The sequence below is a fragment of the Hemitrygon akajei genome, chromosome 15 (genome assembly GCF_048418815.1).
Source record: "Hemitrygon akajei chromosome 15, sHemAka1.3, whole genome shotgun sequence".
Lineage (NCBI taxonomy): Eukaryota > Metazoa > Chordata > Chondrichthyes > Myliobatiformes > Dasyatidae > Hemitrygon > Hemitrygon akajei.
This window is the reverse complement of record NC_133138.1, coordinates 7,351,463-7,375,231: the sequence shown is the minus strand read 5'-3', so window position 1 is coordinate 7,375,231 and position 23,769 is coordinate 7,351,463. Positions and strand designations below refer to the sequence as shown.

Here is a 23,769-nt window from a genome sequence, read left to right as displayed (position 1 = left end):
TGAGTTCCTCCAGCGTTTTGTGTGTGTTGATCTGATAAGTTGGTTTATTACTGTCACAAGTACCGAAATACAGTGAAAAACTGTGTTTTGCATGTTGTTCATATGGATAATTCTATATGTTTGTATAACTGGATAGTATAAAGAAACAGAATGTAGAATATAATGTTACAGTTACAGAGAAAGTCTCAAAGAGCCTCTGACGACCACGTCTAGCTCCTGGCCCTCACATCTGGATTAGCTACTAAACTGGGCAGAAATGCTTCTACTGACAGGAGAAGGGGCAAAGGGAGGTTACTGGTGTCTTAAAACCAGTCACTTTGGGCAGATGGGGCTCGTCAGCTGTGGTTGGCAGCTCACCTAGGAGAAGGAAATTCAGATGAATTGAGAGGAGATCTTATAGACAATAGACAATAGGTGCAGAAGTAGACCATTCAGCTCTTTGAGCCTGCACCGACATTTAGAGATCATGGCTGATCATCTACTATCAATACCCGGTTCCTGCCTTGTCCCCATATCCCTTGATTCCCCTACCCATAAGATACCTATCTAGCTCCTTCTTGAAAGCATCCAGAGAATTGGCCTCCACTACCTTCCGAGGCAGTGCATTCCAGACCCCCACAACTCTCTGGGAGAAGAAGTTTTTCCTTAACTCTGTCCTAAATGACCTACCCCTTATTCTCAAACCATGCCCTCTGGTACTGGACTCTCCCAGCATCTGGAACATATTTCCTGCCTCTATCTTGTCCAATCCCTTAATAATCTTATATGTTTCAATCAGATCCCCTCTCAATCTCCTTAATTCCAGCGTGTACAAGCCCAGTCTCTCTAACCTCTCTGCATAAGACAGTCCAGACATACCAGGAATTAACCTCGTGAATCTATGCTGCACTTCCTCTACAGCCAGGATGTCCTTCCTTAACCCTGGAGACCAAAACTGTACACAATACTCCCGGTGTGGTCTCACCAGGGCTCTGTACAAATGCAAGAGGATTTCCTTGCTCTTGTATTCAATTCCCTTTGTAATAAAGGCCAACATTCCATTAGCCTTCTTCACTGCCTGCTGCACTTGCTCATTCACCTTCAGTGACTGATGAACAAGGACTCCTAGATCTCTTTGTATTTCTCCCTTACCTAACTCTACACCGTTCAGATAATAATCTGCCTTCCTGTTCTTACTCCCAAAGTGGATAACCTCACACTTATTCACATTAAACGTCATCTGCCAAGTATCTGCCCACTCACCCAGCCTATCCAAGTCACCTTGAATTCTCCTAACATCCTCATCACATGTCACACTGCCACCCAGCTTAGTATCATCAGCAAATTTGCTGATGTTATTCTCAATGCCTTCATCTAAATCGTTGACGTAAATGGTAAACAGCTGTGGTCCCAATACCGAGCCCTGTGGCACCCCACTAGTCACCACCTGCCATTCCGAGAAACACCCATTCACCGCTACCCTTTGCTTTCTATCTGCCAACCAGTTTTCTATCCATGTCAATGTCTTCCCCCCGATGCCCTGAGCTTTGATTTTACCCACCAATCTCCTATGTGGGACCTTATCAAATGCCTTCTGAAAATTGAGGTACACTACATCCACTTATAGAAACATACAAGATAAGATAGAGGCAGGAAAGTCATTTCCACTGGTAGGTGAGACTGGAACTAGGGGACATAGGCTCAAGATTCAGGGGAGTAGATTTAGAACAGAGATGAGGAGAAATTGCTTTTCCCAGAGAGTGGTGAATCTGTGGAATTCTCTGCCCAAAGAAGCAGTGGAGGCTACCTTAGTAACATATATTTAAGACAAGGTTGGATAGATTTTTGCACAGTAGGGGAATTGAGGGTTATGGGGAAAAGTCAAGAAGGTAGAGATGGCCAGATCAGTCATGACCTTATTGAATGGCGAGTAGGCTCAATAGGCCGGATGACTGACTCCTGCTCGTATTTCTTATGTAGGAAAACTGATCTCAAACCTCTGCTGCCTTGTGGCTATACCCACTCATGGGGAAGGCTTTGGGAGTAAAACCCATATCGTACAGCCCTAGCTTGCATACTGGCTTGTGAATGACAGCTAGGACGCAACATCAAAGGTCAACTCCGAACAGCGGAGGGTCTTACAGAGAAAGTGCAGTGTAGGCAGACACATAAAGTGCAATAGTCATAGTCAGGCAGATTGGGAGATGAAGGGTTCATCTTTTAGTGTATGGGAGGTCCGTTCACAGGAGCTTGACAGCAGTGAGATAGAAGATGTCCCGGAGCCTGGTAGAGCATGTTCACAAGATCTTGTAACTTGCTGGGAGGAGGGACAGGAGAGAATGACTGGGGTGGGAGGGATCTCTAGTTACCTTGGCTGCTTTCCTCAGGCAGCAGGGGATAAAAGCGACTGTGCACAGAGCTCTCATGGAGATCAGTGCATTGAGATAGGACAAGGGAAACAGTAGCAGAAGGCAGAATAAAGTGTTACAATTATAGAGAACATGCAGTGCAAGTTGGCAATAAGGTCCAAGGTCAAAACAAGGTAGATTGTGATGTCAAGAATCCGTTTTACTGTACTAGGGGACAACTCTCCACAACTCTCTGCAGTTTCTTTTGGTCAGAATCAGAATCAGGTTTATTATCACCGGCATGTGTTGTGAAATTTGTTAACTTAGCAGCAGCAGTCCAATGCAATGCGTGATATAGCAGAAGAAAACTAATAATAAATAAGTAAATCAATTACAGTATACGTATATTGAATTGATCAACAATAATGCAAAAACAAAAATAATATATAATAAAGAAGTGAGGTAGTGTTCACGGGTTCAATGTCCATTTAGGAATTGGGTGGCAGAGGGGAAGAAGCTGTTTCTGAATCACTGAGTGTGTGCCTTCAGGCTTCTGTACCTCCTGAGGGTGACAGTGAGAAAAGGACATGTCCTGGGTGCTGGAGGTCTTTAATAATGGACTCTGCCTTTCAAGAGACACCACTCCTTGAAGATGTGTTGGGTACTTTGTAGGCTAGTACCCAAGATGGAGCTGACTAAATTGACAACCCTCTGCAGCTTCTTTTGGTCCTACGCAGTAGCTTCCCACCTCTTCCCATACCAGACAGTGATGCAGCCTGTCAGAATGCTCTCCACAGTACATCTATAGAAGTTTTTGAGTGTCTTTGTTGACATACTGAATCTCTTCAAACTGCTAATAAAGTATAGCCGGTGTCATGCCTTCTTTATAACTGCATCGATATGTTGGGACCAGGTTAGATCCTCAGAGATCTTGACACCCAGGAACTTGAAGCTGCTCACTCTCTCCTCTTCTGATCCCTCTATGAGGATTGGTATGTGTTCATTCGTCTTACCCTTCCTGAAGTCCACAATTAGCTCTTTCGTCTCACTGATGCTGAGTGCCAGGTTGTTGCTGCGACACCACTCCACTAGTTGGCATATCTCACTCCTGTACGCCCTGTCATCTTCATTTGAGATTCTACTAACAATGTTGAATCATCAGCAAATTTATAGATGGTATTTGAGCTATGCCTAGCCACAAAGTCACGTGTATACAGAGAGTAGAGCAGTGGGCTAAGCACACACCCCTGAGGTGCGCCAGTGTTGATCGTCAGTGAGGAGGATATGTTATCACCAATCCGCACAGATTATGGTTTCCGGTTAGGAAGTTGAGGATCCAGGTGCAGATGGAGGTACAGAGGCCCAGGTTCTGTAATTTCTCAATCAGGATTGTGGGAATGATGGTATTAAATACTGAACAATAGTTGATGAACAGCATCTTGACATAGGTGTTTGTGCTGTCCAGGTGGTCTAAAGCTGTGTGGAGAGCCATTCATGTTGCCGTACCAATCTGTGATGCATCCAGATAGGATACTGTCGATGGTGGACCATTTAAAGTTGTTGAGGGTCAATTACCCAGAGAGGATACTGTCGATGGTGTATAATTTAAAATTGTTGAGGGTCGACTGGAACATCTATATTGGTTTAAAGAACATAACTGGAGTGCTTTCAGAAATCTTTTCCCATTTTGACCTGATCTAACAATGAAGCTGGCTGTTTCCCTGTGTAATCTCCTAACTGGTGACCAACAAATCACACCATGTCTTCCCATAGTTTTATCTTATTTTATTTTTTATCTGGAGATACGGTGCAGAACAGGCCTAACGAGACAGACCACCCAGCACCCCTAGCCCGTTCACAGGACAGTTTACAAAAAAACAAATAAGCTACTATTCAGTACTTCTTTGGACTGTGGGAGGAAACTGGAGCACCTAGGCACAGTACAGGCCCTTCGGCCCACAATGTTGTGCCAACCTTTCAACCTACTCTTAAGATCAATCTAACCCCTCCCTCCCACTTAGTCTTCCATTTTTCTATCATCCATGTGACTACCTAAGAGTCTCTTTAGTGTCCCTAATGTCCCCAATGTATCTGCCTCTACCACCATCCCAGGCAGTGCTTTCCACGCACCCACCACTCTCTGTGTAAAAAAACAACATATCTCTGACATCTCCCCAATACTTCCCTCCAGTTACCTCAAGATTATGTCCCCTCCTACAAGCTGCTTCCCCACTGGTAAAAAGTCTCTGGCTGTCAACTCGATCTCTGCCACTCATCATCTTGTACACCTCTATCAAGTCACCTCTCATCCTCCTTCACTCCAAAGAGAAAAGCCCAACCTCACTCAATCACCCCAGCAGTCCCTGGTGGGCGAGAGACCATACCTTATGAGGAAAGGTTACATTTTTATTTTAGATGTCTACGGCCTGACCACAAGATACAGGAACAGAAAGGCCATTCAGCCCATTCAATTAGCTCTGTGATTCAATCATGGCTGATATTTTTTCTCTCAACCCCATTTTCTCAAAATCCTTTACCCCCCCTTACCAATCACAAACACATCTCAGTGCCTGCAACAGAAATATACCAGCTTACCTTCTCTCGATAACCTTTCACATCCTGACTATCAAGCTCCACTTCAGATTCTGACCCGTTCAGTATGTTCACCATCTTCCGTTTCTGTTTTGGATTTCCAGTAACAAAGTTTATTTTGTTGATTTTGCCACTTAACTCCCAATCTCTGCTGTAAGTTACAGTCTGTAATCTGTCCAGTGCTCCACTGTAACGCCCCAGGCTGCTTACTGACGCTGGAAGGCCTGGCTTGCAGGGAGAGACTGGACAGCTGGGTGGTTTACTCTGCAGTGAGGTTGGCTGAGGAATGACCTTATAGAAGTTTATAAAATTGTGAGGAGCATGGATAAGGTGAATGACCACAGTCTATCTCCCCACCGTAGAGGAGTCTAGAGATTGGCTTTATTTGTCACGTGTACCTCCAAACATACAGTGAAATGTGTCATTTGCGTCAACGACCAACAAGGTGTCACCATCCTTCCGTGGCCAACATAATGTCCTCAGTTTACTAACCCTCACCGGTACGTCTTCCGACTGTGGGAGGAAACCGGAGCACCCAGAGGAAATCCACATGGTCACGGGGAGAGTGTATAAACTCCTTACAGACAGCGGCAGGAATTGAACCCGGCAGCTGGTACTGTGAAGCATTACGCTTGCCATTACGGTACTGAACTGCTTCTGGGTTGAGAAAACTATCCTCCAGGTCCCCTTTAAACCTTGTCCTTCTCACTGTAACTTCTGCTTTCTAGTCTAGTTTCTGGTCACCCTCCTTATCTCTGTACCTTATTAATATATAAACCTCAATGAAGTCATCCCTCATCCTCCTCCATTCCAGGTTAAACAGTCCCGGTCCCCTTTAAACCTTGTCCTTCTCACTGTAACTTCTGCTTTCTAGTCTAGTTTCTGGTCACCCTCCTTATCTCTGTACCTTATTAATATATAAACCTCAATGAAGTCATCCCTCATCCTCCTCCATTCCAGGTTAAACAGTCCCAGTCTATCTCAGATAGTTCCCTCCCAGACAGGTACGTTATGCTAACTGCTACGCTAATGTGCTGTGAATTTATTTATTTAAATAGAGAGATAAATAATTCAAAAGATGAATAATGAGGTAGTGATCATGGACGTTTAAGAAATATGATGTCAGAGGGGAAGAAGCTGTTCCTAAAATATTTAGTGTTTGTCCTTCAGGCTCCTGTACGTACACCCAAATACCAGAAACAGAAGGGACATGTGAGAGGGGAAAGATTTAAAGGGATTCTTTTCACATAGGGGGTGGTGGTTAGATGGAATAATTTGCCAGAGGAAATGATAGAGGTGGGTACAATTACAGTATTAGAGACATTTGGACAGCTTCTTAGTCAGGGTGTCAAAGGTCACTAGGAGAAGTGGGGTTGGGAGGGATAAGGAAGCAGCCATGATGGAATGGTGGACTGAATGATCTAGTTCTGCTCCTGTGTCTCAGAGTCTGATAGGTACAGTACTGTGCAAATGCTCAGGCACGTATGCACAGCTAGGATGCACAGTACTGTATTTGTCAACAAGGAGTTAAGAGTGAGTTTGTAAATCTGGCGGAAGTAAAGGATGTTGGGAATGGTGAGGGTGGAGCACCTCAGGAGGGGTGTGGGACAGGTGGCAGAGAAGGAGTGCCAGGGTGGGTTGGGGTATGGGTGCAGACACACCCAGCCCTGAGACACCAGGCAAGGCCATTTGATTATTGATCATTGCAGAATGTTTCTTTGGTGCTTCCCACCCCCTCCCCTCTTCCTTCCCCTTTTTCCAACCATGATTCCCCTCTCCCTGTTCCCTTCCCACCTTCAGTCCACTGTAGATACCCATAGCAGAATCAGGTTTATTATTACTCACATATACCATGAAATTTGCAGCAATTCATTGCAATACATAAAATTACTACAGTACTGTGCAAAAGCCTTAAGCAGTCTAGCTATATATATGTGCCTAAGACTTTTGCACAGTATTGTACAGGAACAGGAAAGCTTTAGAGGGATATGAGACAGGCTGAGATAGGCACATTGGCTGGAATGGTTGAGCTGGGCCAAAGGGCCTGTTTTCCTGCTCTTTGACTCTGATCTCCACCTTGTTCACTGTCACAGGCTGCTGATCTGGGTCCTGTCGCTGTTCATCGCACAACCAGAGGTGGGAAGTTCGAGAGCAACATGCCAGAATCTTCTTCACTTGATCTCAGGTGAGGCCTCCCTCCTTCTCAGCCGCTGTCTAGGCTCCCAACTGCATCGGCTGCACATTGACTCAAAGAGACTGACCGTGTCTCCTGTAATGTCGGTATGCCTCCTGTGAGCCTGCCAGACTTCAGGGAAAGCTGGGCATATGGTTGGATTTAGATAGTGGATGTGCAGAGGGTGTTTCCTATCGCGGGGAATCCAGGACCAGAGGACACAGACGGAGTGGATGTGGAGAGGATGTTTCCTATAGTGGGGAGTCTAGGACCAGAGGACACAGACAGAGTGGATGTGGAGAGGATGTTTCCTATCGCGGGGAATCCAGGACCAGAGGACACAGACGGAGTGGATGTGGAGAGGATGTTTCCTATAGTGGGGGAGTCTAGGACCAGAGGACACAGACGGAGTGGATGTGGAGAGGATGTTTCCTATAGTGGGGAAGTCTAGGACCAGAGGGCACAGATAGAATGGATGTGGAGAGGATGTTTCTTATAGTGGGGGAGTCTAGGACCAGAGGACACAGATAGAGTGGATGTGGAGAGGATGTTTCCTATAGTGGGGGAGTCTAGGACCAGAGGACACAGATAGGGTGGATGTGGAGAGGATGTTTCCTATAGTGGGGAAGTCTAGGACCAGAGGACACAGATAGAGTGGATGTGGAGAGGATGTTTCCTATAGTGGGGGAGTCTAGGACCAGAGGACACAGATAGAGTGGATGTGGAGAGGATGTTTCCTATAGTGGGGGAGTCTAGGACAAGAAGACACAGATCGAGTGGATGTGGAGAGGATGTTTCCTATAGTGGGGGAGTCTAGGACCAGAGGACACAGATAGAGTGGATGTGGAGAGGATGTTTCCTATAGTGGGGGAGTCTAGGACCAGAGGACACAGACAGAGTGGATGTAGAGAGGATGTTTCCTATAGTGGGGGAGTCTAGGTCCAGAGGGCACAGCCTCAAAATAGAGGGAGGTTCATATGCATGATCCCAGGATTGAGGAGTGTTTGATGTCTCTGGGCTGTACTTGCTGGAGTTTAGAAGAATGAGGGGGAATCTCAATTGAAACCTACTGAATATTGAAAGGCCTGGATACCATGGACGTGGAGAGGACATTTCCTAAAGTGGGGTAGTCTAGGTCCAGAGGGGGTACCATCTCAGAATACAAGGACGTCCCTTTAGAATGGAGGAGCCAGACTTCCGGTAAGATGGCGATTGTTTAGTCGCTTCAAACTTTTGCTCCGTTACATTTCTTACCTTCGCACTATGTGTCTCCCTTTTTAAACCTTAGTTCGTTTTTCTATCTGTTTTTTCTTATCTGCCTGCGAATACGTCTATCTTACAATGGCTGCAAAAAATTCTAAATCCGGGAAAAAAGAAACTCCCACGTCTTTGTCTGCCGAGATTCTCTCTATCCTGGAACAGAATGGACAAGACATTTGAACTGATATCAAGACTGAATTTAGAGCCTCTATCAGTCAGCTGGAGTCAAAATTGGATCAGATTAACGCCAGAGTGGATGATCAAGCCGAACATTTATCTCGCATCGACCTAACCTCTGAAGATTTAAAACGCCGCGTTCAGCATTTGGAAACTCTCTGTTCCAACTTAACGGAGCAAAGCAGCAAACTTATTTCCAAAATGGCGGATCTCGAAAATCGGAGCAGGCGCTGCAATCTGCGAATTCTCGGTTTGCCACAGGCCACTGAAACGGGCTCCCCCGTTGAATTTTTCTCTTCTTTTCTCTGTGAGATTTTCGGGAAAGAATTTCTCCCGACTCCACCTGAGCTAGAAAGAGCTCACAGAATTTATGTCCCTTGAGCTGTTTTGGGTTCTAGAGCACGACCAGTTATCCTGTGTTTCCATCGTTATCAGGTGAAAAACCGTTTGATTATGGAGGCACGCCGAAGAGGCATGCTGACTTTCCGAAATAATACCATTCATATCATGGAAGACTATGCTCCCCAGGTTCTGAAGATGCGTGCCGAGTTCAAAGGCGTTATGAAAGAGCTCTTTAATCGTGGATTCAAACCTTCCCTTCGCAATCCTGCCGATCTTCGAATTACGCTTACTACTGGAGAATATAAGTGGTTTAAGTCAGTTAGAGAGGCTGAGATGTTTGTTGGAAATCTTCCAGCCATCTTGACTTCCTTGGACCCGGTTTGACTTTCTAAAATGGCTGATGATTATTTCTTGAATTAAAGTCTTATTTGCGAACTCAGACTCTATTTGAATAATTTAGTCCTTAACTACTCAGAACCTAAGGGTTTTAGTTGGTCTCTCCTTGGACTTGGTGTGATTTTCTTAAATAGATGATTTAAATTAATGTTTTCCTGTGGACTTAGATTTCATTTGTGTAATTTAGTTTACTTTTGAATAACTTTAACTGTAGAGAACTACAACTGGTCTTAAGTTATTTGGGAGGCTTAGAGTTTTTTATTGAAGGTCTCCCTGTCAATTTACTGTATAAGACCTGCCTTTTTTTTAAAACAGCTGATATGTACTCTCTTTAAATATAGAATTTCCCCCTTTTTTCCCCCTTTTACCCTTTTTTTTCAATTTTTCATAGTTTCTCACGGGTAGATTAGTTCTTGATTATTATTTTGTAGTAAGTTTTATATTCTTTCTGATGAAGTTGTTCCTATTTGTAATTTCGATTTGTAGTGCATAAATTAGTTAGTATCTGCTATATTACTTACATGGAGCTTATGTTAATGTTACGGAACTGGAAGTTGGTTTTTGGGGTGTCCTTTTTTTGTAGAGCTAGCTGCTTTTTTGGGTAGCCATCTAGTTTTGGGTTGTGAGGGTGGGGTGGATTCTCCAGTACCAACACCATCTATTGTTTTTTTTGTTTTTCCTTGTTATCCAGGACATGTCTATGTCCTGATTTTATTGATTTATGTTTATATTTTTGCTTCCAAACTGTTATTGCAATGTTAGATCTTGTATATGCCTACTGCCTTTTACGTCTTAACAATTGATAATGGTTAGTCCATTGAAATTTGTGAGCTGGAATGTAAAGGGATTGAATCATCCTGTTAAAAGAAGAAAAGTCTTCTCCCATATTAAGCAACTTAAAGCTGACATTGCTTTCCTCCAAGAAACTCATATTCGTAGTTTGGATAATTCTCGGCTTATGTCAAAGTGGGTGGGTCAACATTTTCATTCATCCTTCCCGGCCAAAGCTAGCGGGGTTTCCATTCTTTTATCAACTCAAATGTTCCTTTTGAACTCCATAGTAAGATATCTGACACAAATGGCCGTTTTATTATTGTTTCTGGCAAATTATATAATACTAAGGTAGTACTAGCTAACCTGTATGCTCCCAATTCAGATGATGTTAATTTTTTTGAACGCTTTTTTTCCTCATTACCAGATCTGAACCTATATTCTCTTATATTGGGTGGCGACTTTAACTGCTGGTTAGACCCAACTTTGGATCGATTGTCCCCTGTTACTAGATTACCTACTAAATCTGCTTTAGCTATTCTCTCTTTTCTTTCTAACTATGGTATCTCTGATATATGGCGTTTCCTTCATCCTACTGAGAGAGATTATTCCTTTTTTTCACATGTTCATCATACCTTTACTAGAATTGACTATTTCTTAATTGATAATCAACTTATTTCATTTGTTCATTCTTGTGACTATCAGAGTATACTGATCTCTGATCATGCCCCAGTCACTTTGTCTCTAAATTTTCCTGGTCTCCCTCAAAGGATTAAACATTGGCGCTTTAACCCGACTTTATTATCGGATGATGATTTTGTAAAATTTATTAAGGACCAGATAACTTTATTCCTAAACACTAATACATCATCTGAAATTTCATCCCAGATTGTCTGGGATGCTATGAAAGTATATTTGAGGGGTCAAATAATTTCATATACAGCGAATCGTAATAGAAAGTCCCGTTCAGAGCGATTAGACCTGATTAATCAGATTAAAGAATTAGATCAATTATATGCTCAGACTAAAAACCCCGAATTATATAAGAAGCGTGTAGAACTCCAAACTAAATTTGACCTTCTCTCTACTCAACAAGTTGAACGTCAACTTCTTGAAAGTAAGAGTTGCTTTTACATTCATGGTGACAAATCTGGCAAGTTTCTAGTTAATCAGTTGAGACGTTCTAAAGCTAAACAACATATTACAAAGATCCGGAAGGAGAATGGGGATATTACATCAAATCACTCAGAAATTAATGACTTATTTAAGAATTTTTATTCTCAGCTTTATTCCTCCGAATCCCTGAATGAGAATATTTCTGTTGACCTTTTTTTAAATAGCTTGAATATCCCTTCGGTTTCATCTGATTCTAAAGCAAAACTTAATGAGCCTATATCATTAGAAGAAGTATCTTTTGCAATCTCTGCACTGTCGTCAGGCAAATCTCCTGGTCCTGATGGGTTCCCCATAGAATTTTATAAATCATTCTCTTCACTTCTTTCACCTCAGTTACTCTCAGTACTATCTGATTTGTTTAATTATGGTAAATTGCCACCCTCATTTAATGAGGCATGTATTATCCTTTTATTTAAAAAGGGCAAAGATCCAACAGAGTGCTCCTCTTACAGGTCGATTTCTTTGCTTAATGTTGATGTTAAAATTTTGGCCAAAGTTTTGGCTCATAGATTAGAAACTGTTATCCCCTCTATTATTTCTGATGATCAAACTGGTTTTATTAAAAATCGTCTTCCCTTTTTTAACATACGGTGTTTATTTAATATTTTATACTCACCTTCAACTGGGTTGAATGCGTTGTCTCTCTCGATGCGGAGAAAGCATTTGATCGTATAGAGTGGAACCTCTTTGCGGTTTTAGAAAAATTTGACCTCGGTCAAAGTTTTATCTCTTGGATCAAATTACTATATCTGTGTCCTACCGCCTCTGTTTTGACTAATTCTCAGCAATCCCAGTTGTTTAACCTTAAACATGGCACCCGTCAAGGATGCCCCTTAAGTCCCCTTCTTTTTGATTTGGCTGTAGAGCCTCTGGCGATTGCATTTCGAAGTTGTCCTGAATTGACGGGGATCTGGAGGGAGGGTGTTGAGCATAAAGTTTCTCTTTATGCTGATGATCTATTACTTTTTCTTTCAAATCTGTCCACATCCTTACCTCCAATGTTTTCACTTCTTGATCAATTTAGCCAGTTCTCTGGCTATAAACTTAATTTACATAAGAGTGAACTTTTTCCAATTAATAAAGAAGCACAAGTATTACTATTTCGCGACCTCCCCTTTAAAGTAGTTGATAATCAATTTACCTATCTTGGTATTACAGTTACAAGGAATTTTAAGGATCTTTTTCGTGAAAATTTTGCCAATCTTTTGTACTCTACAAAACAGAGTTTGTCACAATGGTCACCTTTATCTATGTCCTTGGTAGGTTGTGTTAATGTAATTAAAATGTATGTTCTCCCTAAATTTTTATACTTATTTCAATCTATTCCAATTTTTATTTCTAAAACCTTTTTTGATTCCTTAGACTCTATTATTTTGTCCTATCTGTGGAAGGGTAAGTGTTCCAGAATTAACAAAACTTACCTTCAAAAATCTGAAAAAGAGGGCGGCATGGCCTTACCTAATTTCCGTCTATACTACTGGGCAGCTAACATTCGTTGATTTATCTTCTGGTCTTTCTTCCATAGCCAGTCTGACCGCCCGACATGGGTAGCAATGGAGCTGAATTCCACTAAGGATCTCTCTATCTCTGCACTTCTTGGATTTGCAGTCCCTAGTAGTTTGCCTAGACTAAATGTTAATCCTCTTGTTAGACACACTCTGCGAATATGGGCCCAGTTTAGGAAATTTTATGGTTTCTATGGTTTTTCCCTTTCTAGTCCTATTTTACATAATCATCTTTTTCTACCTTCTATGCATGATTCAACATTTTATGATTGGTATAGAAAGGGCATTAGGTATTTTGAAGATCTTTTCATTGATAATCGCTTCGCATCTTTTCAACAGTTCTCTGCTAAGTTTAATCTACCTAATGCCCATTTCTTTAGATATCTCCAAATTAGACACTTCATTAATCCTTTATTACCCAACTTCCCTGAGATGCCCAAGAAAAATGCTATGGACTTGTTTCTTTCTATTAATCCATTATGTAAAGGTTTAATATCTTTTATTTGTGATAAATTAGTATCCTTATGGCACACCCCTTTGGATAAAATCAGAATGGCTTGGGAGCATGACTTAAATATCCCTTTATCTGATGAGGTTTGGGACTCGATTCTCAAGTCGGTTAACTCAACTTCTCTTTGTGCTCACCACTGCCTTTTACAGTTTAAGATTGTTCATAGGGCTCATATGTCCAAATCTAAATTATCTCGATTTTATCCTAATATTAGTCCTCTTTGTGATAAATGCAAAAGTGGTGAGGCTTCTCTCATTCATATGTACTGGACCTGTCCTAGTCTAGAGAAATTTTGGAGGGATGTTTTCTTAACTTTATCCTGTATTCTGAATCGCCACTTAGAACCTAACCCTTTAATTGCTCTTTTTGGTTTCTTTGCTGAGACAGATATACGTTTGAGTTTGACTAAACGTCGAATATTATCTTTTGCTTCTCTCCTGGCTAGTTGTCTAATTCTTCTTAGATGGAGAGATGTTGCCCCACCCACGCACGCTCAATGGCTTAATGATATTATGTCCTGTTTAGATCTTGAAAAAATTCATTACTCAATTCTTAATTTGGACATAAAGTTTCTTAAAGTCTGGGGACATTTTATTGAGTATTTTCATAACTTTCCTTTTGACTAAGTTTCTTTTTCAGTCCCTTGCTTTCAGCTTTTTTTTTGGTAGTAGGCATTATTATCTTCTGTTTTTAATTGTATTTACAGTTTTGGGGGTTTGAATGTTCTGATTTATATTTCCTACATTTTGCTCTGGTTGGTCTGGAGTTTTTTTTTCTTGTGGGGGTGGGGGTGGACACTAACTTTACACGACTTCAGTTTGGGTGCTTTTTCAATTATTATATTTCTGTATTATATTACCATTGTATGTTTATCTTGCACTGTGTTAATTTCCTATTTCATTCTTGGGGTTTTTTTTTTTGTAGTGAAAAAAAAGAATGGAGGAGCCAAAAGGAATTCATTTCCGCAGATGGCTGCGGAGGCCAAGACATTGGATATATTTCAAGCAGAGGTTGATAGGCTCTTGATTAGTCAGGGCATCGGATGTTATGGGGAGTGGGGTTCAGAGGGATAATAAATCAGCCATGATGGAATGACAGAGAAGATCTGATGGACTGAATGGCCTCATTCTACTCCTATGTTTTATGGTCTGTCATCTGTCTTTCTGTGCAGGCCCTGTTACCATGCTGTAACTCTAAATGAAATTTTTTAAAATTAACAATACATTCTCATCTGATGTCCTCTTTTACAGGGATGAGGTACCTTGGCAAGACGGCAACTTTGATCTTCAGAGGAGCTCAGAGTCAAAGGTACAGACAACTTCTGCCTTGTTTGTGTGTCTCGGAAACAGTGACAGGGTATCAGTTTGACCAAAGCAGCGTCACACCAGTATTACTGCCCCCTCTTGCTCTCCCCAGAAAGACACATAAGCACCATTCTAACCAGTTCTTACAGAGGCACCACCGGGAGAGTCCTGGCAGCTGCATCACTGTCTGGTACAGAAATCGTCAGGCGTCTGACTGCAAGTCCCTACAAAGGATGGTAAGGGCCGCCATGAGGATCAGTGGAGTCTCTCTTCCGCCCACTGGAGAGCAGCAATCTCAGGGCTCTTAGCATGATGCCTCCCATCCATCCAACAATCTCTTTCACCCCTTACCATCAGGCAGGAGGTACCAGAGCATTAGGACACGGACTGTTAGGATGGGAAACAGATTCCTCCCCCAGCGGTGAGACCACTGAACTCCTTGCCACCATCCAGGTCTCATCATCTGTGAAGTGCCAGTAACATTATACTGTTTACCTCTTAACTTGTGTGAGACCATAAGATATAGGAGCAGAATTAGGCCATTTGGCCCATCAAGTCTGCTCTGCCATTTCATCACGGCTGATCCAATTTTTCTCTCAGCCCCAATCTCCTGCCTTCTCCCCTGACCAATCAAGAATCTATCAACCTCTGCCTTAAATATACAGAAAGACTGGGCCTCCATTACTGCCTGTGACGAAGAATTCCACAGAATCACCACTGTCTGGCTAAAGAAATTCCTCCTCACCTCCATTCTAAATGGACATCCCCTCTATTCTGAGGCTGTGTCCTCTGGTCTTGGACTCTCCCACCATAGGAAACATCCTCTCCACATCCACTCTATTAGGCCTTTCATCATTCGATAGATTTCAATGTGGTCACCCCTCATTCTTCTGAATTCAGACCCAGAGCCATCAAACGCTCGTTAATATGACAAGCTATTCAATCCTGGAATTATTTTCGTGAACCTCCTTTGAACCCTCTCCAGTTTCAGCAGATCCTTTCTAAGATAAGGGCCCAAAACTGCTCACAAATGCTTCAAGTGAGACCTCACCAGTACTTTATTAAGTCTTTATATGCACCTTATTATTTGTTAATTTATTTGTGGTTGTAATGCTTAGTGTCTTGTGTGTGTGAGTTATATGGACTCTGTTGTCCACCCTGCTCTAGAGGAACATTGTTTCGTTTGGCAGTGTACATGTGTACGGTTGAATGACAATAAACTTGAACTGAAAAGTGTGAAGTGATTCACTTTGGAAGGTGGAACTCGAAGGCAGAGTACAGGGTTAATGACAGGGTTCTCAGCAGTGGGGAGGGACAGAGGGACCTGGGGTCCACATTCATAGATCCCTCATTGATGCAGTGCAGTTTGATAGGATGGTTAAGGAAGTGTATGGTGTGCTGGCCTTCATTATTGGGGGGATTGAGTTCAAGAGCCATGAGGTAACATTGCAGCTCCATAAAACCCTGGTTAGACCACACTTGGAGTGTTGTGTTCAGTTCTGATTGTCTCATTATAGGAAGGATGTGGAAGCTTTCAAGAGGGTGCAGAGGAGATTTACCAGGATGCTGCCTGGATTAGAGAGGGTGCAGAGGAGATTCACCAGGATGCTGCCTGGATTAGAGAGGGTGCAGAGGAGATTCACCAGGATGCTGTCTGGATTAGAGAGGGTGCAGAGGAGATTTACCAGGATGCTGCCTGGATTAGAGAGGGTGCAGAGGAGATTCACCAGGATGCTGCCTGGATTAGAGAGGGTGCAGAGGAGATTCACCAGGATGCTGCCTGGATTAGAGAGGGTGCAGAGGAGATTTACCAGGATGCTGCCTGGATTAGAGAGGGTGCAGAGGAGATTGACCAGGATGCTGCCTGGATTAGAGAGGGTGCAGAGGAGATTTACCAGGATGCTGCCTGGATTAGAGAGGGTGCAGAGGAGATTTACCAGGATGCTGCCTGGAATAGAGAGGATGCAGAGGAGATTTACCAAGATGCTGCCTGGATTAGAGAGGGTGCAGAGGAGATTTACCAGGATGCTGCCTGGATTAGAGAGGGTGCAGAGGAGATTTACCAGGATGCTGCCTGGATTAGAGAGGGTGCAGAGGAGAGTTACCAGGATGCTGCCTGGAATAGAGAGGATGCAGAGGAGATTTACCAGGATGCTGCCTGGATTAGAGAGGGTGCAGAGGAGATTTACCAGGATGCTGCCTGGATTAGAGAGGGTGCAGAGGAGATTTACCAGGATGCTGCCTGGATTAGAGAGGGTGCAGAGGAGATTTACCAGGATGCTGCCTGGATTAGAGAGGGTGCAGAGGGGATTTACCAGGATGCCACCTGGATTAGAGAGGGTGCAGAGGAGATTCACCTGGATGCTGCCTGGATTAGAGAGGGTGCAGAGGAGATTCACCAGGATGCTGCCTGGATTAGAGAGGGTGCAGAGGAGATTCACCAGGATGCTGTCTGGATTAGAGAGGGTGCAGAGGAGATTTACCAGGATGCTGCCTGGATTAGAGAGGGTGCAGAGGAGATTCACCAGGATGCTGCCTGGATTAGAGAGGGTGCAGAGGAGATTCACCAGGATGCTGCCTGGATTAGAGAGGGTGCAGAGGAGATTTACCAGGATGCTGCCTGGATTAGAGAGGGTGCAGAGGAGATTGACCAGGATGCTGCCTGGATTAGAGAGGGTGCAGAGGAGATTTACCAGGATGCTGCCTGGATTAGAGAGGGTGCAGAGGAGATTTACCAGGATGCTGCCTGGAATAGAGAGGATGCAGAGGAGATTTACCAAGATGCTGCCTGGATTAGAGAGGGTGCAGAGGAGATTTACCAGGATGCTGCCTGGATTAGAGAGGGTGCAGAGGAGATTTACCAGGATGCTGCCTGGATTAGAGAGGGTGCAGAGGAGAGTTACCAGGATGCTGCCTGGAATAGAGAGGATGCAGAGGAGATTTACCAGGATGCTGCCTGGATTAGAGAGGGTGCAGAGGAGATTTACCAGGATGCTGCCTGGATTAGAGAGGGTGCAGAGGAGATTTACCAGGATGCTGCCTGGATTAGAGAGGGTGCAGAGGAGATTTACCAGGATGCTGCCTGGATTAGAGAGGGTGCAGAGGGGATTTACCAGGATGCCACCTGGATTAGAGAGGGTGCAGAGGAGATTCACCTGGATGCTGCCTGGATTAGAGAGGGTGCAGAGGAGATTTACCAGGATGCTGTCTAGATTAGAGAGGGTGCAGAGGAGATTCACCTGGATGCTGCCTGGATTAGAGAGGGTGCAGAGGGGATTTACCAGGATGCCACCTGGATTAGAGAGGGTGCAGAGGAGATTCACCTGGATGCTGCCTGGATTAGAGAGGGTGCAGAGGAGATTCACCAGGATGCTGCCTGGATTAGAGAGGGTGCAGAGGAGATTCACCAGGATGCTGTCTGGATTAGAGAGGGTGCAGAGGAGATTTACCAGGATGCTGCCTGGATTAGAGAGGGTGCAGAGGAGATTCACCAGGATGCTGCCTGGATTAGAGAGGGTGCAGAGGAGATTCACCAGGATGCTGCCTGGATTAGAGAGGGTGCAGAGGAGATTTACCAGGATGCTGCCTGGATTAGAGAGGGTGCAGAGGAGATTGACCAGGATGCTGCCTGGATTAGAGAGGGTGCAGAGGAGATTTACCAGGATGCTGCCTGGATTAGAGAGGGTGCAGAGGAGATTTACCAGGATGCTGCCTGGAATAGAGAGGATGCAGAGGAGATTTACCAAGATGCTGCCTGGATTAGAGAGGGTGCAGAGGAGATTTACCAGGATGCTGCCTGGATTAGAGAGGGTGCAGAGGAGATTTACCAGGATGCTGCCTGGATTAGAGAGGGTGCAGAGGAGAGTTACCAGGATGCTGCCTGGAATAGAGAGGATGCAGAGGAGATTTACCAGGATGCTGCCTGGATTAGAGAGGGTGCAGAGGAGATTTACCAGGATGCTGCCTGGATTAGAGAGGGTGCAGAGGAGATTCACCAGGATGCTGCCTGGATTAGAGAGGGTGCAGAGGAGATTCACCAGGATGCTGCCTGGATTAGAGAGGGTGCAGAGATTTACCAGGATGCCACCTGGATTAGAGAGCATGTTTTGTGAAGACAGAGGATCCTATGAGCGAGCTGGGGCTTTTCGTTTTTGGAGTGAAGGAGAATGAGTGGTGACTTGATAGAGGCGTACAAGACAATGAGGCATAGATTAAGTGGACAGCCAGAGACTTTTTCCCCTGGGTGGAAGTGGTTAATGCAAGAGGGCATAATTTTAAGGAGATTGGAGGAAAGTATCAGGGAATGCTGGGTGTGTGAAATGCCCTGTTGGAGTGGTGGCAGAGGCAGATACATTGGGGATATTTAAGGACTGTTAGATAAGCACATGGATGATAGAAGAATGGAGGGATATGTGGGAGGGAAGGGTTGGATTGATCTTGGACTAGCACAACATTGCGGGCCAAAGGGCCTGTCTGTTCTATGTTCTATGTTTAACTCAGCAGCACAGGCAGCATCTAAGGGGAGGAATAATCAGTCGATGTTTTGGGCTGAGATCCTCCAGCAGGACTGAAAGGAAGGGAGCAGAAGCCAGAAAAGAAGGTGGGGGTGGGGGGAGATAAAGAAATACAAACTGGGAGGTGAGGGGTGAGACCAGGTGAGGGGGAAGGTGGGTGGGTGGGTGGGGAGAGGGGATGAAGTGAGACCCTGGGAGGTGATAGGTGAGACCAGGTGAGGGGGAAGGTAGGTGGGTGGGGAGGGGGATGAAGTGAGACACTGGGAGGTGATAGGTGAGACCAGGTGAGGGGGAAGGTGGATGAAGTGAGACACTGGGAGGTGACAGGTGATACCAGGTGAGGGGGAAAGTGGGTGGGGGAGGAAGGGGGATGAGGTGAGACACTGGGAGGTGATCAGTGAGACCAGGTGAGGGGGAAGGGGATGAAGTGAGACACTGGGAGGTGACAGGTGATACCAGGTGAGGGGGAAGGTGGGTGGGGGAGGAAGGGGGATGAAGTGAGACACTGGGAGGTGATAGGTGAGACCAGGTGAGGGGGAAGGTGGGTGGGTGGGGAGGGGGATGAAGTGAGACACTGGGAGGTGATCGGTGAGACCAGGTGAGGGGGAAGGGGATGAAGTGAGACACTGGGAGGTGATAGGTGAGACCAGGTGAGGGGGAAGGTGGGTGGGTGGGGGTGGGGGAGGGGGATGAAGTGAGACACTGGGAGGTGATAGGTGAGACCAGGTGAGGGGGAAGGGGATGGAGTGAGACACTGGGAGGTGATAGGTGAGACCAGGTGAGGGGGAAGGTGGGTGGGTGGGGGTGGGGGAAGGGGATGAAGTGAGACACTGGGAGGTGATAGGTGAGACCAGGTGAGGGGGAGGGGGATGAAGTGAGACACTGGGAGGTGATAGGTGAGACCAGGTGAGGGGGAAGGTGGGTGGGTGGGGAGGGGGATGAAGTGAGACACTGGGAGGTGATAGGTGAGACCAGGTGAGGGAGAAGGTGGGTGGGGAGGGGGATGAAGTGAGACACTGGGAGGTGACAGGTGAGACCAGGTGAGGGGGGAAGGTGGGTGGGTGGGGCAGGGGGATGGAGTGAGACACTGGGAGGTGATAGGTGAGACCAGGTGAGGGGGAAGGGGATGGAGTGAGACACTGGGAGGTGATAGGTGAGACCAGGTGAGGGGGAAGGTGGGTGGGGAGGGGGATGAAGTGAGACACTGGGAGGTGATAGGTGAGACCAGGTGAGGGGGAAGGTGGGTGGGTGGGGAGGGGGATGAAGTGAGACACTGGGAGGTGATAGGTGAGACCAGGTGAGGGGGAAGGTGGGTGGGTGGGGAGGGGGATGGTGAGACACTGGGAGGTGATAGGTGAGACCAGGTGAGGGGGAAGGTGGGTGGGTGGGGGAAGGGGATGGAGTGAGACACTGGGAGATGATAGGTGAGACCAGGTGAGGGGGAAGGTGGGTGGGGAGGGGGATGAAGTGAGACACTGGGAGGTGACAGGTGAGACCAGGTGAGGGGGAAGGTGGGTGGGGGAGGGAGGGGGATGAAGTGAGACACTGGGAGTTGATAGGTGAGACCAGGTGAGGGGGAAGGTGGGTGGGTGGGGGAGGTGGCTGAAGTGATTAGCTGGGAGGTGATAGGTGGAAGAGGTGAAGGTTTGAATGAGATTGTATCTGATTGGAGAGGAGATTGGATCATGGAAGAAAGGGAAAGATGAAGGACACCAGAGGGAGGCGATATGTGGATGAGGTGAAGAGGAGGGCTGAGATGGTAACTAGAATGGGGAATGGAAGAGGAGAGAAAGGGAGTGGGGAGTCAATACCGGAAGTTAAATAACTCGATGTTCGTACCATCAGGTTGGAGGCTACCCGTTCAGTATGAGGTGATGATCCTTCAATCTGAAATGGGCCTGGCTGTGGCAGTAGAGGAGCCATGGACTGATGTGCTGGAAAGGGAATGGGAAGTCCCATTGATAGGGCTGGCCACCAGGGCCACATGCCTTTTGGGGCAGATAAAGCAAAGGTGGTTGACAAAGCCGCTCCGCCAACGCAGACAGTTCTGTGCATTGTATAGTACTCACACGGGTTTTGTAGAGATTTGAGAGAATTATGGGAACCATGAGGAGGTTGGGACTTTTTCATTAGAATACTGAAGAATCGGAGGAGTACAAAATCCCGAGGTGTTTAGATTTATCTCACTCAGATCAGGTCCTCCCGGCCCTTCGAGCCACACTGCCAGCAGCCAACCGATTCAACTCTAGCCTAATCACAGGACAATTCATAATTTACAATTAATCTACTAAATGGCATGTCTTTGGATGGTGGGAGGAAACCGGAGCACCCGGAGAAAACCCACATGGTCACGGGGAGAATGTACAGGCTCCTTACAGAAAGTATGGGAATTGAACTCTGAACTCTGATGCTCCAAGCTGTGATAGTGGCCATGGTGGCCCAATAGAAAGGGTGAATACACAGTCTTATTCCCAAGGTGGGGGGAAATCAAGAATTCAAGGGCGCAAGTTTAGGGTGAGGGGGAAGAGATTTAATAGGGAGCTGAGGGACAACCCTGTCACCCAGAGCTACACACACAAAATGCTGGAAGAACTCTGCAGATCAGGCAGTATCTATGGAGAGGAATAAACAGTCACCATTTTGAGCTGAAACCTTTAGTCAGGACTGGAAAGGAAGGGGGAAGATGCCAGAATAAGAAATTGGAGAGAGGGGAAGGAGGACAAGTTGGCAGGTGACAGGTGAGGCCAGGCGGTGGTGGGGAGGGGAAGTGAGAAGCTGGGAGGGGACAGGTTGAAAAGGTAAAGGGCTGGAGAGGAGAGTGGACCATGGGAGGGGCTGGGGGATCCAGAAGCAGATGATAGGCGGGTGAGGAGAAGAGGAGAGGTGAGGATCTCAGAAACTGCTGCTCTCTTGGGGTTTTCTCTACAACAGTCTGTAGAGTTTACAGAGAATGGTGCAAAAATCCAAAAAAAATATCCAGTGAGCGCCAGTTTTGTGGGTGAAAATGTCTTGTAATGACAGAGGTCATAGGAGAATGGACGGAATGGTTCAAGCTGACAGGTAGGTGACGTTAACTCAAATAACCAGACGTTACCACAGTGGTGTGCAGAAGAGCATCTCTGAATGCATGACACATTGAACCTCGAAGTGAATGGGCTACCACAACAGAAGACCGTGAACATATGCTCAGCGACCACTGAACTTGGTTCAGGACGTCCCTAGTAAAGTGTGTGACCCTTGGTTCTATTCTAATGTGACGGCTCTTTCCTCTGCTTCCTTCCAGTGCTTTGCCGTGCAGTCTCTGGGCTGGGTGGAGATCCCGGAGGAGGACCTGACTCCCGGGAAGAGCAGCATCGCGGTGAACAACTGCATCCAACAGCTGTCCTACAGCAAGTCCGAGGAAAGGCAAACGGGATTGTCCTGGGGAGAGGTGCGCCACTCTGTGATGCTCCCTTAGTGACTAGAACGAGCAGAAACCCTTAGAGAAGTACATCAGGCATGAGAGGAACAGGCCCTTCAGCCCACAGTTTCTGTGCTGACCATCTGCCTGTATCTGGCCTTTATCCCTCCATTCCCTGCCAGTTCATGTGTCTGTCTACATCTTGCTTCCAGGCGCCTATCACTCTTTGTTTATACCTAAAAATATCTTGTCTTGTAAAGGTGATATGCCTCAAACATTGATTTCTCCAACTTCTGCTGTTTTTTTCCCCACCCCCTTCCGTCTTCAGCTCCCCACTTTGGCCTCTCTTGCTCCAAAATAGAGGAGCATCCTTTTAGAATGGAGATGAGGAGGAATTTCCCTAGCCAGCGTGTGGTGAATCTGTGGAATTCATTGCCACGGGCAGCTTTGGAGGCCGAGTCACTGGGTACATTTAAGGCAGAGGTTTGCTGTATCATTGAACGGTCAGGGCATGAAGGGGTACAGGGGGAAGGTGGAAGATTGGGGCTGAGAGGAAAAGTGGATCAGCCATGAATAAAATGGCGGAGCAGACTCAACGGCCTAATTCTGCTCCTATATCTATGGTTTTGTGGTCTACTACCTTCCCCTGGGTCCCCCACTCCTTGCCTTTCTCCTATGGTCCACTCTACTCTCCTTTTTCTCCAGCCCTTTATCTTTTCCACCCGTCACCACCTAGCTTCTCACTTCATCCCTGTCCCCCACCCACCTTGCTTCACCTGTCAGCTTGTACTCGTTCCCCTCCCTCCGCCGTCTCATCCTGGCCTCATCTCCCTTCCATACCAGTCCTGATGAAGGGTCTCGGCCTGAAACATCAACCGTTTATTCTTCTCTACAGATGCTGCCTAACTTGCTGAGTTCCTCCAGCAATTTGTGTGTGTTGTCTAGTAAATCTCCTTTAAGCTTCCCCTCTCATGTTAATTGTTGTTCTCTGGTATTTGACATTGACGGGGGGGGGGGGGGAAGGGAGGGGATAGAAATCCTCTGAATTCCTTTTATAATGTTATAAACTTCCATCATGTCTCCCCTCAGCCTCTGATACTCCAGCTAAAGCAATCCAACTTTACCTCGAGATACGGCCTGGATACAGGCCCATCCAGCCCAACGAGCCTGCACCACCCAATTACACCCATGTGACCAATCAGCCTACTTACCCACATGTCTTTGGAATGTGGGAGGAAACCTATGTAGTCAAGGGGAGAATGGACAAACTCCTTACAGCAGGATCAAAACCCTGCAAAGTATTATACTATCAGTATACATG

General features: G+C 45.7%; 1 protein-coding gene across 2 annotated transcripts in view; it reads left to right on the top strand.

Moving 5' to 3' along the window:
• Positions 1-23,769, top strand: part of apbb3 (amyloid beta (A4) precursor protein-binding, family B, member 3) — a 64,079-nt gene that overhangs the window by 14,640 nt on the left and 25,670 nt on the right. For both annotated transcript variants that reach the window (XM_073067117.1, XM_073067118.1), the window contains exons 3-5: positions 7,013-7,104; positions 14,481-14,538; positions 22,332-22,478. In XM_073067117.1, coding sequence (XP_072923218.1) covers positions 7,013-7,104; positions 14,481-14,538; positions 22,332-22,478 — 297 coding nt within the window. The remainder of the gene's footprint in view (positions 1-7,012; positions 7,105-14,480; positions 14,539-22,331; positions 22,479-23,769) is intronic.